Source organism: Dreissena polymorpha, chromosome 10, assembly GCF_020536995.1.
Source record: "Dreissena polymorpha isolate Duluth1 chromosome 10, UMN_Dpol_1.0, whole genome shotgun sequence".
Classification (NCBI taxonomy): domain Eukaryota; kingdom Metazoa; phylum Mollusca; class Bivalvia; order Myida; family Dreissenidae; genus Dreissena; species Dreissena polymorpha.
In genome coordinates this window covers 34,562,710-34,581,774 of record NC_068364.1, presented here as the reverse complement: position 1 = coordinate 34,581,774, position 19,065 = coordinate 34,562,710, and the positions used below count along the sequence as shown (strand labels likewise).

At 38.0% G+C, this 19,065-nt stretch overlaps 1 protein-coding gene across 1 annotated transcript in view; it reads left to right on the top strand.

The window, feature by feature from the left end:
- LOC127847187 (uncharacterized) overlaps positions 1–19,065 on the top strand; it is a 150,298-nt gene that overhangs the window by 73,089 nt on the left and 58,144 nt on the right. The window contains exons 8-17 of the mRNA XM_052378910.1: positions 3,918–4,190; positions 5,236–5,517; positions 6,028–6,309; positions 7,072–7,356; positions 8,608–8,892; positions 10,361–10,490; positions 11,626–11,719; positions 13,007–13,183; positions 13,506–13,668; positions 14,686–14,736. Of these exons, the coding sequence (XP_052234870.1) occupies positions 3,918–4,190; positions 5,236–5,517; positions 6,028–6,309; positions 7,072–7,356; positions 8,608–8,892; positions 10,361–10,490; positions 11,626–11,719; positions 13,007–13,183; positions 13,506–13,668; positions 14,686–14,736 (2,022 nt within the window). The remainder of the gene's footprint in view (positions 1–3,917; positions 4,191–5,235; positions 5,518–6,027; positions 6,310–7,071; positions 7,357–8,607; positions 8,893–10,360; positions 10,491–11,625; positions 11,720–13,006; positions 13,184–13,505; positions 13,669–14,685; positions 14,737–19,065) is intronic.

The following is a 19,065-nucleotide window of genomic DNA, read 5'->3' as shown; positions in this document are numbered from 1 at the left end:
TCCTGTATTAGGCATATACTATATTTTTTTTTTTCGTCTAACCATTTGAAGATTTTTATGCGTTTATCTTTATTGTTTAGCCCTTTTACATTCAAAGTACATAATTTCATCATTTAAAATGGTGAAGGGTGTTGTAAATGATAATGTGTGTGTGCTTGTCCGGTTGATCTTTATTTATTTTTTAAGTCCAGTTGCTTTCTATTATAAGAGATAAGATATCCATACATACAAACAACGAAAAAAAGAAAACACAAATTATGGAAACAAAAAGATGAATATTCCATAGAAATGAAGAAATAAAAAAAATAATCACAAGAGTAAGAGAAAAATAATAAACGACTAAATTCACTAAAGTGAACATTTTAGTGTATCCTTTCGACATCTAAAATGAACTGAATAAAAATAAAAATAGCATATACAAGTCAGTAAATATAATCATAAATCACTATTTCAAGATAATATTTAATGCAAACAACTGAAAGAAACAAAATACTTAATTATTTCATTTTAGTCATATGTGGAGTTTTAATAATTGAATTAATCATAGTGTATGTATTATGTTCGTGTGTGTATGCATGTGTTCATAATTTTATTTCATTCATAAAAAGTTCCCGTACATTGTGGCAACCTAGTGCACGCTAAATTGCCGCTACGGTTTACCAAGCAAAACTAGAATATAATTTTAAACTGTTTAGTATGTATTAAGTCAGTAACTGTAAAATCTGTATGTGACTCATATCCGTGGATATAAACGAAAACTACAATATTGATGCTTTTTCTTCAATGTTTTGATAATCATAGTATTGTATAATGAGACAAGCAAAATATTTGTAAACACAAATCCAGCTTCTTCTATACTATCAATAACAAAATCCTTAAAAGAATTCAAGAAACTCCCTACCTTGATTTTAATTACTAAATCCGAAGACATGACACGGCAAGTCTTACTCGCCAATGTTTCAAAGCGAGCCAACTCTACTGTTCAGAAGAAAACTCAGACACATCCCTGGCTGTAATCTGCATCACAGACGCCTTCCTAGCAACTGTCCGTTCCAAGCCTAGTACGCCAGTGCTGTTTGAGACCCGTTCCACCAAACATACATTGGCCGCCTAGAGTTTGTTCGCAGCTTCATCACCAGAGAGTACCGCTCCAGACAGCCGGGTTGTGCAAATGACATGCTGAGAAGTTTAACCACCCACCACTACTGGAGAGACGACTTGCCAACAAGTTGGTAAAGATTACTAGTCATTATAAAAGCTTAAAGCCAATAAGAATGCCAACTCTTCCGAAGAGTTTTTAAAAGATTGTTTTTCGGAAGGTAGATATTTTGGAAATCTATCTATCTATCTAGCTAGCGAGCGAGCGAGCTAGCGAGCTAGCGATCTATCTAGCTATCGAGCTATCTAGCTAGCGATCTAGCGAGCGAGCGAGCGAGCGAGCGAGCGAGCGAGCGAGCGAGCGAGCGAGCGAGCGAGCGAGCGAGCGAGCGAGCGAGCGAGCGAGCGAGCGAGCGAGCGAGCGAGCGAGCGAGCGAGCGAGCGAGCGAGCGAGCGAGCGAGCGAGCGAGCGAGCGAGCGAGCGAGCGAGCGAGCGAGCGAGCGAGCGAGCGAGCGAGCGAGCGAGCGAGCGAGCGAGCGAGCGAGCGAGCGAGCGAGCGAGCGAGCGAGCGAGCTATCGAGCGAGCGAGCGAGCTAGCGAGCGAGCGAGCGAGCGAGCGAGCGACAGCGAGCATCAGCGATCACGAGCACGAGCGAGCAGCGACGACGAGCGAGCATCAGCGAGCTAGAGAAGCTAGCGAGCTACGAGCTAGCAGCGAGCTAGCGAGCGATCATCAGATGCGAACTATCGATCATCGATGATCTATCTAGCTGATCTATCTAGTCAGCGAGCGAACTATGCCATCTATCTATCTATCTAATCTATCTATCTATCTAGCTATCTATCTATCTACGTACTATCTATCTATCTATCTTGCTATCTATCTATCTATCTATCTATCTATCTATCTTTCTATCGCATCCATCCAATCCATCCTCCATCCATCAGCCATCCATCCATCCATCCTCCGTCCATCCTCCATCCATCCATCATCCATCCATCCATCCATCAATCCATCCATCCATCCATCATCCATCCATCCATCCATCCATCCATCCATCCATCCATCCATCCATCCATCCATCCATCCATCCATCCATCCATCCATCCATCCATCCATCCATCCATCCATCCATCCATCCATCCATCCATCCATCCATCCATCTATCTATCTATCTATCTATCTATCTGGAATTAAATTGATATTGTTAAGGAAAATAACCCTTCCAGATGTCAATGAAACAGAAAAAAAGTACGCATGTGCCTTCCGATGCGAAAGAAAAGTCCATGTTTTAGTCCACTTTCTCTCCGCACAAGATCCATAATTGAAAAAGGAAAAGCATTTATAACATATTAAGTTAAAATTAAATTCAATTAAACTATTCTGATTCGATGCATAAGAGCAGATTGAATATTGAAGATCGGAGAAATCATAGTCTCTCTGGGAAGGAAATTAATTAGTCCTAGAGATGCAGTTCTAGTCTTGCATGTTATGTGTAGTTTGATGTGTGTTTGATTATGTAGTCATTCATGTAATCTATTGTTTCATTTGTGATTCAATAAATCTAGCGGATGGAATCTACCATGTATTTCCTGTTTTAATCTCGGTGGGAAGTGTTCAGATATCTTGAATAATTTATTGTGGGAACAGTGGTCTAATGGTAGGACGCTGGCTTAGAGATCGAGGGGTCCCTGGGCACCTGTGCTCCTGAGCAAGAAATTTATCCAACATTTGCTCCTCGCCACCCAGATGTATAAATGGGTACCTGTGAGGGATATTAGCCAATATGCCATGGTTGCATACTACGCCAAAATGTTTACGGACGACTTATGACCCAGTGATCAGGAGAAAAATGTGAAGCGCCTCTGAACGCACATACTGTATGAAAAGAGCGCTATATAAATGTGGTAAAAATTAAAGAAGATTAATACGCACCTTGCGTAAAGCTGTCGATGCTACGTCAAGTGTACATATCAATATAACTGTTCATAACGTACATGGCCGATTGACATACCAAAATACATATGAAATACTTCACTAAAATCGGGTTGCCACGTTTGCTTATGGTTTATTTTTTTATATTTTGTAAGACATCATTGATCATTTTCATATATTTGTTTTGTTGTTGCTGCTAACTACTTTTTAATCAAATAAATGAATCAAATTTCATTAACGCATATCTCACCATTTAAAAGAATCTTTAAAGAAGATCAAAGTAATAAAATAAACTACGAACAGCATGTGCCCACGGTGCATTCAATAAATAAGCACGTTTTACTAATGTTTTACTAATATAACAGCTCAAAGATTATTCGTAATACTATTTCTGTGTTCTGTGTTTTTAAGTTTGGTATTTTGTTACTCACCTCAGAGTTCATTAAAAAAAATCAGGATAATTAAATATCTGTTATACATAACCTTTGAAGAAATTATATGCTTGCATACACGAACAAAACTAATATTTTCCAATATTTAAAGAAAAAAATTGTGTCTTAGAATTAAACTTATTCATACTTTTCAACTTCTTTCAGCTTACTCTCTTTACTCGAATGTTAATTGTATATTAACTAAAATTAAACTTTTTGTGTTTCTATAAACATAAAACGAGAACATAAATTTTTGAATCAGTTTTTTTGGTCAGGTTCTTTAATACTTTAATAGACTATCTTATCATTTATTATCTGAACACCCAGTTGAAAATTGAATGTTCCTCGTTATCATTATTGTAATAAAACATACGTGACTAAGCAGTGCCTTTAAAACGTAATGCATCACAAACACACACCCACACGTTCGTCGTAATTCTAATGTACCTAGACGACCCACCGAGGGCGAATGCCGGCCCCGACAGAACCGTCCAGCTTCCGGAAGAATACGTGATCATTTCCGGCGACGGCAGCAAGGACGATATCGGCATCGTGAAGTACGAGTGGAGCCAGATATCCGGCCCCGCCGTCCAGGTCAATCTGACCAACGACCCGCGGTTGACGCTTCGGGACCTCCAACCCGGAACCTACGTGCTCGAACTCACAGTCACCGACATGCTCGGACAGGAGGACACCGACAACGTCACACTCGTCGTTGTTGCGCGTATGGGCTTTGCTATTAATATATTTTAATTTTATTCTGTTGAAAGCCATAGGGGCTTTTTATTGGTTACTGCGGCGTGTATGATATAATGTCCACCTAAGGACCGGGAAGTCACGAATTCGATCCGCACTGTAGGAATGTACTTTAGATTTCACCAAAATACAACAAGTACAGGTTGTACCAAGGTAACGGACTCGAAAGCGTTTCAATAAGCCTTAGGCTTTCGATGCAATCGGGCTGAAATTAAAGAATTATACTTAAGAGGCTCATATAAGCGTTTCTTGCTTTTGCTAATAGGCCTTGCGCAAAGTTTGGACTTGTTCCGAGCAAAGCTGTCAAATCCCTTAAATCGGATTAATTTTTCACTCTCTAGTATGTTTGTCGGGAAACTATACTTAAAATGTCAAATTATTTATATAAAAAAACACTAACTTTAAATAAAAGGAAACACATCTTAAATCCGTTTAGGTCCAACAGGATTTTAGTTGTGACGGTACAGGTTATCAGTTTTCTATAGTGGAGGTAACTGTTATCATTTTCCTTTATGGGAGGTAACCTTGGCGTGAGTTTGAATTTTGAGAAATCAATTTTATTATACTCAGCTCATGCATTAGCTTTTTTGCAGCTGAAAAAATACTTTCTTAAGTAGTAGTTAGAAAAATATATGTGAGTCTCGCTTTGGGAAAACAGGACATAATGCATGAGCAGACGACACTTTTCGCTTTTATAAAATGTTTAATTTAAGTCTCCTCTTAAAAATCCGGTCTAGACAGAAAGTGTCGTCCCAGATTTGCCTGTGCGGACTGGACAGGCTAATCTGGAACAACACTTTACGCAAATGCATTTAGTCCCTTTTTCGAGAGCGCGGCTCATTGAAATTGTACCACTTTCTTACTATGAGAATGCAGTTATTGGCTAAGGTTATTGTATAAGAACGATATTTCTAGAATGGTGGAACCCGTGCGGAGAGCTTTTGCAGATTTTATATCATGCTTAGTCAGTGACTGTGTAACATGTCTCATTACATCGGGAATCCTTTTTGCAGAGGATGCACCACCTGTTGCGAACGCCGGCGCCGATCAAACAATTCAACTTCCAGACAACAGCGTCAATCTAGACGGTTCTAGAAGCACGGATGACGTCCGTATCATAACGTACCGCTGGAGGTTGACGTCAGGGGATGACCGCGATGTGCGTTTGACGGGCGACAGAACGCCAAGGTTGAACGTTAACGGTTTGAAACAGGGCGAATACGTTTTCACGCTTACGGTTGAAGACGGAAAAGAACAGTTGTCAACCGACGACGTCAGGATTATTGTTCAACCATGTAGGTAGTTTTTACATGAGAAACGGGGTTAAATAAGTTATTCAATCTTTCCAATCAATCAATCAATCTTTTAATATTAATGGCATTTTGTTGATTGCCATGACGTCATTTGTAAATCGCCATGGCGTCGTTTTGTGGATAGCCATGACGTCATTCATTGATTGCCATCGCATCATTTTGTCGATTTCCAGATGTCATTTTGTTGACTGCCATGAAGTTATTTTGTCGATTGCCATTACGTCATTTTGTGGATTTCCGTGACGTCATTTTGTTGATTGTCATCACGACATTTTGTTGATTGCAATTACGTCATTTTTATTGCAATGACGTTATTTAGTTGATTAATGTGACATCAATTTATGCTTATACTTTCTATAAACGGTTAAACTTTTATCTTCAGTCATCTGTGAACTATATAACATTCGATATGTTTTATTAAATTGTCAGATTTTTGAATACACGTGTGATCTCAAAACTTTATAAAACAAAAAGATTCCATTTATCTTTCAGCGGACGCGCCACCAGTTGCAAACGCCGGTCCAGATCAGACCATTCGTCTTCCAAACAACAACGTCATTCTAGATGGTTCTAGAAGCACAGATGACGTCCGGATCATAACGTACCGCTGGCGGCTGACGTCAGGAGATGACCGCGGTGTGCGTTTGACGGGCGACAGAACGCCAAGGTTGAACGTTAACGGTTTGAAAGAGGGCGAATATGTTTTCCAGCTAACGGTTGAAGACGGAAAAGAACAGTTGTCAAATGACGAGGTCAGGGTGGTTGTGCAAGCAGGTTAGCATTTTTACAATGATTGTTGTGAGTTACAGTATATGTTATGTTATTAAATTATTCCTGCGAAATAGAAGAAACAACTGCTCGAATGTATATGTCCTCAATGTTGGCTACAGCAAGCATGCGCAGTTTAGTATATTAATACATCAATGACATTTTACTGATTGTCAATACTTCATTTTAAGCCGAGCTCTGAGAAATGAGGGTTAATGTATGCGCGTAAACTGTCGTCTCAAATTATCCTTGCGAACATCACAGGCTAATTTGAGACGACACTTTCCGCCAAATTTGGATTTTCGCTAAGAATATACTTTCTTTGAACGAAAAAATACCATAAAGCGGAAAATGTCGTCCGTGATTAGCCTGTGCTTACATAAGTTATGAATTCCGGTATTTGGTGTGACATATTGCTTCGATAATGGGTTAACATGGATATAAAACATACTAAGAAAAAAATCGTTTGGTATTGTATTACCTTTCCGCGTTTCAGGACGTCTTGCACATTGATATGTCCAGTTAATGTCTGATTATTTTGAACTTTACACTTTTAAAGTTTCCCTAGTTTTCTCTATCTTTCAAAGCAAAACTGCATACAGTAATGTTGCTATATTGAATTGTTTTTAATTTAATATTTTACAAACTGAAAGTTGTTTACTGATCTGACATCATTTGACGTTAACGACGGCATATGTAACGGCGTCTTTGTATATATAATTTAATATTTTATCTCGCTGCAATTTGAAGGCTGTTTCTTTTCTAAAGTTCCGGACGCACCTCCTGTTGCGAACGCGGGCCCAGATCAGACACTTCAACTGCCGACCAACCGCGCCATTCTCGATGGCACTAGAAGCGCTGATGACGTTAGAATTGTGACGTACAGCTGGAAGCTGAAGTCGGGTGACGATAGCGGAGTGCGCATGACAGGCGATAGAACGCCGAGGCTAAGCGTTGAAGGTCTAAAGGAAGGAGAATATGTGTTTACGCTCACTGTGTCCGACGGAAAAGAACAGCTGTCGACTGATGAGGCTAGAATCGTTGTTCAAGCGGGTGAGAAATGGAGACAATTATAGAAAAAAAATTAAAGGAGATAAATTGAGCAGCGTTCTGAGAAAAATTGGCTTAATGCATGTGCGTTAAGTGTCCGACCAGATTAGCCTGTGCAGTCCGCACAGGCGTATGAGTGACGACACTTTCCGCCTTTATGGTATTTCTAGTTTCAAGGAAGTCCCTCCTTACCGGAAATCAAGTTTAGGCGGAAAGTGTCATCCCTGAACGGACTGCACAGGCTAATCTGGGATGACACTTTACGCACATGCATGAATCCCAGTTTTCTCAGAACAAGGCTCAATTATTGTTGCATCATGCTAGTATTTTATATAAGGCAAGCGACATGTGGCAAATAGTTAATTAAATACATGGACCGTATACAAACAGCTTATAATTGAAGGGAAAATTAAAAGAAAGTCCTTAAATTAATAAATTTTCTTAAGTCTCTGGCAAAGTTGCATGTTTATATTTTTGCATAAACATATTGTATACAGTACATTTTCTTAAAATTATTAATATTCGTGTATTCACAAAAGTTTAGAATTTAATATGACATTTTATCAGAAATTTTCCCATACGAACAACTTAAGATATGATTTCCCACGGAGCTTTGTGAACACGGAGCCAGGAAAGTAAATACAATACATCACCCATCCAGGGCTTTTTTCATGTAAGGAAATACATTCGCAATGCAAACTCACTCGTTAAAAATTGCGCGCACACATTTGGTAAGATATCTTTAGAAAACATACAATAATCAGACCTTATCGCCAATTTGTTTTTGTTAAGATAATTAGCTCTCTTACACTTGAAATGATATAACCTGACACATGGTCAACTCTGTAAAATATGCGAGAAATTATGAACCTCGCTCTGGGAAAACGGGGCTTACCGCATTCGGGTAAAGTCTCGTCCCAGAGTAATCACGGACTACACTTCCCACTTAAATGGAATTTTTCACCTCAAGGAAGTCTATTCTGAACAAATATCTAGTCTAGGCGGAAAGTGTTTTCCCTGATTAATAATATGGGACAACACTTTCGGCTGTTATTATAAATTTCGCTCAAATAAAGTCTCTTCTTAGAGAAAATCGGCGGAAAGTGTCCCTGATAAGCGTGTGCGGACTCCACGGGCATATCTTGGACGACACTTTACGCGCATACTTTTAAGCCCCGTTTTTTTCCAGAGCGGGGCTAAAAAATTTAGAAAAAAAAGTTTCAATGATCTTATTTTGTTATATTCGTTATATAGAACCCAATGCGCCGCCGGTAGCTAACGCTGGCCCAGACCAGACCATCCGTCTGCCAGTAGACAACGTCGTTCTAGACGGCAGCAAGAGCACCGACGACAAACGTATCGTGACGTACCGCTGGAAGTTAACAACCGGGGACAGCAGGGGCGTACGTTTGACGGGCGACAGGACGCCGCGTCTGAGCGTCGCCGGCTTGAAAGAGGGAGAATACGTATTCCAACTGGAGGTGTCCGACCAAAATGAGCTTCTCGATTATGACGAGGCTAGAGTTGTTGTTCAAAGAGGTACATGTATAAACTAGCCGCGTTCTGGGAAAATTGGGCTTAATGCATGTTCGTAAAGTGTCGTCCCAGATAAGCATGTGTGGTCCGCAAGGGCTAATGAGGGAGGACACTTTCCGTCCTCACTGGATTCTCTTTAAGAAGAGACATCCTTTGATAGAAAACAAATCAATAAAGGCGGAAAGTGTCGTCACTGAGTTGCCTGTGCAGACTTCATAGGCTAATCTGGGACATTTTACCAACTTGCATTAAGCATAGTTTTCGGAGAACGCTGCTCTATAGATAATTAGCTTTCAATTAATGGTACACATTTTCAAGGACTAAAATAAAGGAGAATATCTCCAGCAGAAATTGACACATGCATATGCGTAGAATGTGTTTTTTTGCGTACAATATTGTCATAATTTATTTAATTTGTTTTTATTTATTACACAAAACATTTATACTTGTCTAAAACATATAATTACGTACATGTTTTGTTTAAGAAATAATCGACGGGTAACCGTTGGTTATTGCGGTAATAACCAACGGTATGGAGTTCCGACTCGTAGGAATTAAACCACGAGGGCGTAGCCCGAGTGGTTTGATCACAAGCATCGGAACGACAAACCGTTGGTTATTACCACAATAACCAACGTTTGCCCGTCGATTATTTCGATTCTAACACGATTTCATTAATAAGTGACCCGCGATTTAAAGGTTATAAATGAGAATTATATTAACCGAACGTCCTCCACTTTCCGCGAAAACGTGACGTCACCACAACAATGAAAATCAAATGACGTCGTCTTCATACATAAATAGTGCGCGGACAATCAAAAGTGACGTCATACTAACAACCGTTGGTATATCGGGGTAATAATCCACGGTATATTTCTTTCTTTGTATACAGAAAACAAGTCACGTGCCGTGGTAGAATGTACTTTACATAAACATATCATATAATAATATGGCACATCAAAATTGTATTTTGATGATCCATCCATAAACCATGCTGAAGGAATAGTGCTTAACGATTTCGCTCTAGCGCAAAGTAAAAAAGTAAAGTTAAAGTGTTTGTAAATTGTAGCGTCATCAATTAAAAGCCATCTAATTTTGATAACATATTAATGAACATCTTTACTAATGAAGAGTCCTGTCCTTTTGCTGGCCGCTTGTCAGAAAGGCCATGGGTATCCCAGAATTAAGCCTTGTTTAGGGAACGCAGGGCGAAATGCATGTGCTTATAGTGTCGTCATAGGCCTGTGCAGTCCGCACATGCTTACACACATGCATTAAAATCAGTTATCCAAGAATGAGGCTAAATTGAACCAGCTGCTGGGTAGGTAGCCGGCCATGTCGGAACTTGTCACATGTAGGGCTCGGACTTCGACCTCGCGCTAGGTAAGCGAATGCCCTTACCACGAGAAATTCAAGAGATTAACTGCGTTAATAACATATTTGAAATGTTTTATTCGTGTACATTTCATAGCCCCGCGAGTTACCGGCTATGATGTAATTTTTGTGCTGGATTCTTCGGTAACACCCGAGCATTTCCGGTGGATGATCAATTATACCCGGGATTCCATCCGTCAAATGAACATCGATGACGAAGAATTTAGGTAAGCCATGCTTTAAAGAGCCTAGCATTTAAAATAAAAATACAAGACTAATTGACTCCAATTTCTTAACTTCGTTCTGGTAAACTGGGCTTATTATATGTGCGTAAAGTGTCGTCCCATATTAGACTGTGTGCTCCACGCAGGTTCATCAGAGACGACACTTTCCGCTTAATGGTATTTTGTTTAGAAGAAACATTCTTTAAACGAAACATTCCATAAGAGCGCAAAGTGTCGTACCTGATTAGCAGGGGCGGACTCTAAGGTTTTCTAAGATTTTAACTGGTGACCTAGTTTTTGGACGTACCTGACACAGGTTCCAACTTGTTTTATATATTGTCAAGATTTTGACTAAGTTTCATAAAGATCGAGTCATACATGTGGCCTATAGAGTTGTATCTAAGTTTTCATCAGATTTGACCTACTGGCCTAGTTTCTCGCGTGACCAGATACAAATTTACTCTATATATTACCAAAATTAAAAATTGGACCAATTTTCATCAAGATTTAGATGTGACTTCTAGAATGGTATCACGTTTTTCTACGATTTGACCTGGAGACCTATTTACGGTCTATTCCTTAAGGCGAACCTTATTCGTACTTTCTTCAAGATATGAGCAATCTATATGATCGATATCAATATCATGCATTCTAGGCCGGTGACATGGAAACAGATCTGTTTAGACACTTACATACTGAATTGTTCATAAATACCATAATTGTCTAGACTGTTCTCATTCTGTGTCGAACATAAACAGTGGATTGATAGTTAAGTTTAACGAGCCTACTTGCAAAAGTTTAACTCGACTGAAAATCACGAAAACCCATGACATTGTTGGAAAAAACCCAGTAACTGTAAACTAATTATTGTTAGTTGCACATTTTTTTCCGTTGATTTCGTGGATTGATCGATCCACGAATTTCACAAAAAGAGATCGGAAATTCACCAACCCAAATGCCAATTTTTCCGCAAAATCACAAATCCACAAATTTACGTGACGAGGTAATGTTTTTTTTTAAACAAAATTTATGCCCATGAATGTACAGTATTTGTCCTGGAACATTACTGACAGCAAAGAACGTTGCAGGTTTGTGACAGAGCTCTACTTAATTTTAACATTAAACATTTCTCTTGCAGGGTCGGGTACCTCATCTACAGCAACACTGGCTACAAACAGTTTGACCTTAAAGACCATTTGACGAAAGCAGATGTTCAGGCGGCCGTTAATAGGGTATTGCATTGTGGTTTGAAATATTTTGTAACAAATATGTATCATAACCATCTTTTTACGTCTTTTAACCATCAAATGACAAACAGAACACACGCCTCGCCGTTTGTATATTCTCAGCCCCAACTGTTATACTAAACAACGTTAGGGTACTTAAATGTGATTGTCTATATTTGTAGAAAGATCTTTGATAAAGACCGTTGCAACATTAATTTGTTAATCAAATCAAAGACCGTTTGAGCAGTGAACACACATGTTTTCACGCGGCACATTTAACTACATAATAGTTATTCATTTATTTATTGTAAATGCCTTTAAAGGGGCTTTTTCACAGATTTTGGCATGTTGTGAAGTTTGTCATTAAATGCTTTCTATTGATAAATGTAAACATTTGCTCTTAAAAGCTCCAGTAAAAAATCAAGAATATAATTTAAAAAAAAAAGAAAAAAAAGTAACCTCAACAGGGCTCGAACCACTGACCCCTGGAGTCCTGGCGTAAAAAGTCTCCGACTTAGACCCCTGGACCATTCTTCCGCATACTATCGGATGTTTTAATACTATATATAAGCAATCATCGTAGTTTCACAAAATATAGCGACAACAACAAAGCTCTCCAAATTATTCAATCGTTTCGTGTTGCAACGCTTTATAATTTTCAGGTTTTCAAATCGTCAAAAGATGCATATAATGGCTATATTAGAGCATGGTAAATGTTCAGTATTACTGTTTCCTCACAAATATCATAAGTAAATCGAAAATTTGCGAATCTGGAACAACTTTTAAATTTTTTGTCAATTTACCAAAACGTGAAAAGGCCCATTTAAGCATGTCATGCAGTCCACACAGGCTAATAAGGGAAGGCACAATCCTCCTTAACTCTTTCAGCGCTGGAACCGAATTTTGTAGGCCTTTGCAAACAGTTTGGATCCAAATGAGACGCCACAGAACGTGGCGTCTCATCAGGATCCACACTGTTTGCTATTCTGATAGTATTCTTTGGAAAAATATCGAAGAAAATGCTAATTTTAGAAATTCAGCAGACGACATTTTAGCAGACGACAAATTTCCCAGCATGCAACTGGATTTTCGCTCAGAGGATACATCCTTTTAGTAACAAATTCCACAAAAACGGCAAGTGCAGTCACTAATAAGTAAGTGCGAGCTGCACGGGCTTATATGGATTGACACTATACGCACATGCATTGTTCTCAGTTTCCGCGTCTCTACAAATTACGGAAGTGAACATATCTAAAGGAAAGCCGAAAAAAACAGCAAGGTTTTCTATGGTAGGTTGTGTACAGACCAGGCACTAAGAATACCGCCACGGCCTTGAAGCATGTACGTACCAAGATGTTCACTCCAGAGAACGGGGACCGGGATTTCGCCAAGAATTACATCATTCATTTGACCGGAAACGGCACGAGTGATGACCCCTTCGAGGCTGCAACTGAAGCATGTACCATTCAGGTAAATTTCAGGGACTAACTGTGCCCGTATTCACCAACCCATTTTAAGTCTTTAAAATAAATAATAAACTAATAACCAAGAATAGAGACACCAAGAGAACCTTTTCACAGAGAAATTCGTTATCTTAATGACTGGAAATGGAATAATCGATGACGCTTTTGATGTATCATCTGTGCGTGCACCATTCAGGTAAATATAAATTTAAAAAAATGAAACTACAGAAAAATTGTCAGGGGAGAAGTGCTTATTACCTTCGGCAAAATAAATAAAAGATATTCCAATTTTGGTGCCTTTATTGTAAAATGTTGTTTTTACAATTTAGGCACAGGGGGTCGGAATGTTTGGGGTTGGATTCGGCGACGTTCGCAATCGAGACGAGCTGGACGCGCAGTCTTCTGTGCCAACGTCTGATTGGGCACTCACGATCCGAAACGAGGCGGCCATCGGCGAAACACCCGGACTTATGTTGTACGGAATTAAGAATCGTACGTACACTATTTTTACATTTTACAAATATTGTATAGTTCAACTTATCAATAATTTCCAGCGATTTTTTTCCTTCTGTATAAAGTTTTCGTAAAGGTTCTTTCCCAAATTAGCACAAATAACCAAATTCCCTATTGCCGCCTGAATAAATCCCAAAAGGGAAGAACAATTTTGTTAATTGTGTTCCAAAAGTGAATAATAAACAAGTTAACAAATAAAATGTGCACTGACGTGGAACATTTCAATCCAAAATGCATAAAAATGATTTATTGAATTGGTTTGTACACTTTATACCAAGGAATTAAAAAGACCCATTATTCCAAAACGTATGCTTTTAGGAGGTGAATTTTCTCAATTTCTGGATTGTATGCGCTAATTTTCCCAATTTGTACGGTACATGTACTTTTCCCATTGTGGAAATCAATCGCCTATTTATAGAATTATCTGATTATGCAATCAAGATCAGAAACGATACACATTGAATCATGTTGTCCGGTGTGAAAAACTTACTTTTATTTATAAAAAAAAATTGTTTATATTGTAGTTAATTAATAATATGCAATTGTGTTCGCATTTTTGCTAAATATTTTTATCTATATATTATTTAAAATAATCATCATGTTACTTGTAATATGGTTACTACGAAGAAATACCTGGACTGTTTTCAGTTGGTACGTTTTACGAATAGTATTATTATAGAATTTTCAAATGTTTCCAGTTGATGTAAATCAGTCCGCATTGGTGTCATAGACTGACTTGACAGAGCCTATTTGTCTTGAATATATTAAAATGCCGTTAACGATGAATATAATACGTTCCGTTCTTGTGGGGAATTAAATATATTCAAGCGTAACACATGAAATAAACTGTTACGTCCTAATAGAACAGGTGATGCGCATGCGTGAACATGCACGTATGCAAATATAGGAAACAATTCAAACATATTATTGATACTACCAAAGTTCAGGAATATGAGGTTGAAGTTGTCGGGTTATATCATACACCTGATGCTGTAGGGACGCCAAGACCATCACAGTGTCCTGAAAAAGCTACCCACGCACCCTCCGGTAATTATATTTCAGTTGTGTTTTGAGAAAATAGGGCTAAATGCGTGCGCGTTAAATATCCCAGAGTAGCCTGTGCAGTCCGCTTTCCGCTTAAACAAGATCTTTGCTAAGAAGATACCTTTTTAAGCTAAAAATACCCTAATAGCGGAAAGTGTCGTCCCTGATTAGCCTGTGAGGAAAGCTCAGGCTTATCTTGGACGACACTTATCGAGCTTACGTTTTCTCAGAGCGTTGTGCATTTATTTGATCTCATGCATGATACCCCTCTTTTCAAACATTCTACAATATTTTTTTTATAAACGCTACATTTCTGAACACGCTTAACTGCTCGGTAACTGTAATCTTTTCTTTTCGTCTGCATCACATTTTGTGGTTTTACAAAACATGACTTCTTCATAGACGTCAATTCATGGATTTCTGATTTTTGGAGAGAAAAAAAAATGAGGCATTTTGGTCGGTCATTTTTCGAAGTGTTTGTGTTAAATTCGTGTATCGTTAAACCACGTACGCAACGAAAATATATGTCCTACACATTATTGATCTCCTGTTAACTTTCCTGAGAAAGTTTAAATATTGGAAGTTAATCTCCTTGGAACTTTCCAGAGAAAGTTTGGATATTGGGAGTTAATCTCCTAGGTACTCTCCTGATTGTACAAAACAGAGCACTTTTAAAATGCTTAAATGCAACATTTAATATCTGTTTTGTACAATTGTAAAGCAGAAAATGAAGTAAGGAAGTCGATGACAAACTACATTAGCATCTTGAATATGTTTTATTTGTGAGCGCACAAATAATGCAGACGCAATTTTGCAAATCAGTATGGCTTAGCTACGGTAGGAACCGTAACCCATGACTGCCTGTGTGGATTACTGCAGTAAAATTTAGCAGACGACAAATGCTTAAAGCGTTTGCTCTTACCACATCATCTGCCTGTTCTCACATTTTACAACGCATTTCCATATTAAGCAGTGAACCGCAAAGTCAACCGGTGTTAGGGTACACATTGTAGTTAGTAGTAGCTTGCCTTCTGTTATCGTGGCAGAACTTACTGTCCAGCTTAACTTCATAGTCTTGATAGGTCCAAGGTAAGGATTTATTAAGATTTCGATATATCATCATCATTATTGTTATATTCATGTATGCAGATATGTGTTAGGCACATTGGATCACACAATAAGTGGTTCTCGACCACCTGCTCGCTGTAATTTGTAAACAATTTACTTGTTAACAAAATTTAAATGCACAATTCACATAGCATTTATTTATTTAGATTTTGTTCTTTACCGTTTTAGGTTTAAACATTAATTCTGATTTGACATGGAGGTCTGCCCCCATTATCTGTTGAACACAGACCAGACTCAGCTTGGTTACGTTCAACTAATTTGTGGTGGAGTGACATTCCCATTTAATGGGATATTCATGCCCTATGTATTTTCACCATCCAACCTAGTTCAAATATGTTCTCTCTTACCAAAGACGTACAATAGAGACAGGGCTTTATCGTGTATGAGAGTACAAGGGACCACATGACTATTTTGTGATACATAAGTTCAAAGAGGAATCATGTATTGTTCCCCTTTTCAATGTTTATTTTATAAAATAAACTGTTTGGCATCTGTGTGATATATTTTTTAATTATATTTGATGGTTAGATTATAGAAATTTATTTAAGTTCGATTCTGAAACAAGTTTTGGCAACTTATTAGTCACACTCGACACCTCATTCTTGATGGAATCCATCACCACGAGGGTCTCATTTCATTTTTGAGAAGAAACCAATGCTTTCCTGCAAAGTGGTAAGCGTTAACCGTATGTAGAAACTGGTACCGTTTCTGTACGTCTTTGATATGATGCGGCTAAGAATTGAACCCACAACCTCATGCACTCGAGGCAAACGCTCTACCACTAAGCGGTTGAGGCAGTTTAAAACTGTTGTTTCTGTGTTATAAGCTTGGTTTGTTAACAATGTTACAGATAATAGACATGTATATCACCTAAAAATTACCTATATATTTTTACCAACATACTGTATTTAACGAAGTTGACTATTTTTGTTATTGCACCAGAAGAATCAATGTTTACATTTAACAGGTAGTCATCAGTTTGTTACCCAGACATTTTATTCGGGATACAAATTTCGTGTGACGTCATGTCACAATTGTTCCCGGTCTGTAAGCGCAGCATTGGCTCCTGGCTAAGACGAAAAATAATTTTTTTCGGTTCCAACGCGAATAGATTACAGACTTTACAATTGGGCAAATGTTAACTTGTAACATTGCAAGATGTAAAGATACGCGTTGACCAATCTAGACGTGTTTACATGCTCACAGTGGAAATTGGCAGTTCGTAAAAGTTACTGTTGCCGATTTGTATATTTTAGCATTCGACTTTGTAAAGAAACGTTAGAGTTGTGACAAAGTTTTGTGCGTTGTGTATGCGATTTGTGTATAGAAGTAAATCATAAAATGTATATTTTACATTTTGAACATTTACATTTTTTATTCATTGTACAGTTTTAATTGGACAATGCACAAGATGAACTTTTGAGATGTATCCACCTTAAAAAGTAACAGTTTTGAAAATTGAAACATAAAATATCAAACCTTTTTTGTTTGAACGGATATTATTTGACATGTTTGTATAATCTATAATTGCAACATAGAACACATCAGCTTAATACTCAACATGTGCAACATTTCTGGTGATAAATTATATTGGCGGTCTTTCCCTTCCATACACATGTGGTAACTATCACGTCTGGTGTTGAGCACACAAAACCGATGTCTTCATTTCATGGCCAAGAAACATTTTCAGGCAAAAAGTCAATATCAATCCTTGTTGTACTTGGTTAAAGATATGAACTTTTTCATTCCATTATCGATTTAATGATTCACATAAGATAAAGAAACGGGATTTGACCATGTTTTCATTCATTTGCTGTTTCTGTTTTGCTAATTTGAAAACAATAGATTGAACATATACCTTCTATTAAAGGGAGCTTTTCAAAGATTTTGGCATGTATTGAAGTTTGTCATTAAATGCTTTATATTGATAAATGTAAACATTGGATCTATAAAGCTCCAGTAAAAATAAAAAGATTTAAATTAAAGAAAAAAAGGAACCCTCAACTGTTCTCGAAACACTGACCCCTGAAATAAAAGTGTATCGCTTAGGCCAATCGGCAATCCATGTTCATACCATGAGTGATGTATTTTGTACTTTATATACGCAATCCTAGTATTATCACAAAATATAACGACATGAGAACTCTCCAAATTATTCAATCGTTTCGCGTCGCAGCGCTTTCTAATTTTCAGGTTTTTAAATTGTCAAATATGCATATAATGGATATTTTAGAGCATGGTAAATGTTCAGTATTACTGTTTACTCACAAATATCATATCTACAACGAAAATTTGCGATTCTGAAAGATTTTTTTAAAAATTTGTTAATTTACCAAGACGTGAAAAGGCACCTTTTATGCATTAAAAAAAGGCATTACCGCCACTTTGTTATGCGCACGACGTTATATAATTAAAGTTTACTCAATAAAATTACTCAAAACATGTTAACAACTAGTAATTAATTTTGTTTGCCAAATGAACAGATGGTGACTTTTTTAGGACATCAGTGGGCGCCTCCCATGCCCTGTGTAACCTTGTCTTTGAGAAGACAATGCAGGAGACCCGCCCAGACCGACACACCTCCATCTCCATCGGTTTAACAACTTAATTCATTTTATTCATCATGTATAAATGTTGGTCCGTCTAGAAAAACTCTTACATTGTAGTTGCATATTTTGTTATGTGTAAAAACATTTTTTTGTTGAATTCAATATTTAATCATCTTTATAGATTAATCGAATGAGACACTTTATTATAGTGGCATAGTTTGTTATTTGTGCAAATCACAAAAAGTTTTTATGGAATGTGTGATAATCTTTACGCGATCAAGATTATATTTAGCCAAATTAATTTGTAGTCACGATGAAATATTAATATGTTGATAGATGTTTGTGCATTTGTGAATGACAAACAACTGTAAAGTTTACGTCAATAAAACATTCTGTCTGTCTGTCTGTCTGTCTATCTGCCTGTCTGGCTGACTGGCTGGTTGCCTGCCTGCCTGTCTGCATGCATGCATGCCTGCCTGCCCGCCCGCTCGTCCGTCCGTCCAACCATCCGTTCGTCCGTCCGTCCGTTCGTCCGTCCGCCCGACTGTCTGTCTGTCTGTTGTTCATCGGGGAACGTTCATTCGTAAGTGAGTACTTATTGAATGATACATTTTGAAAATGCATTTACATAATCTTATGCACACGAACCAATCAA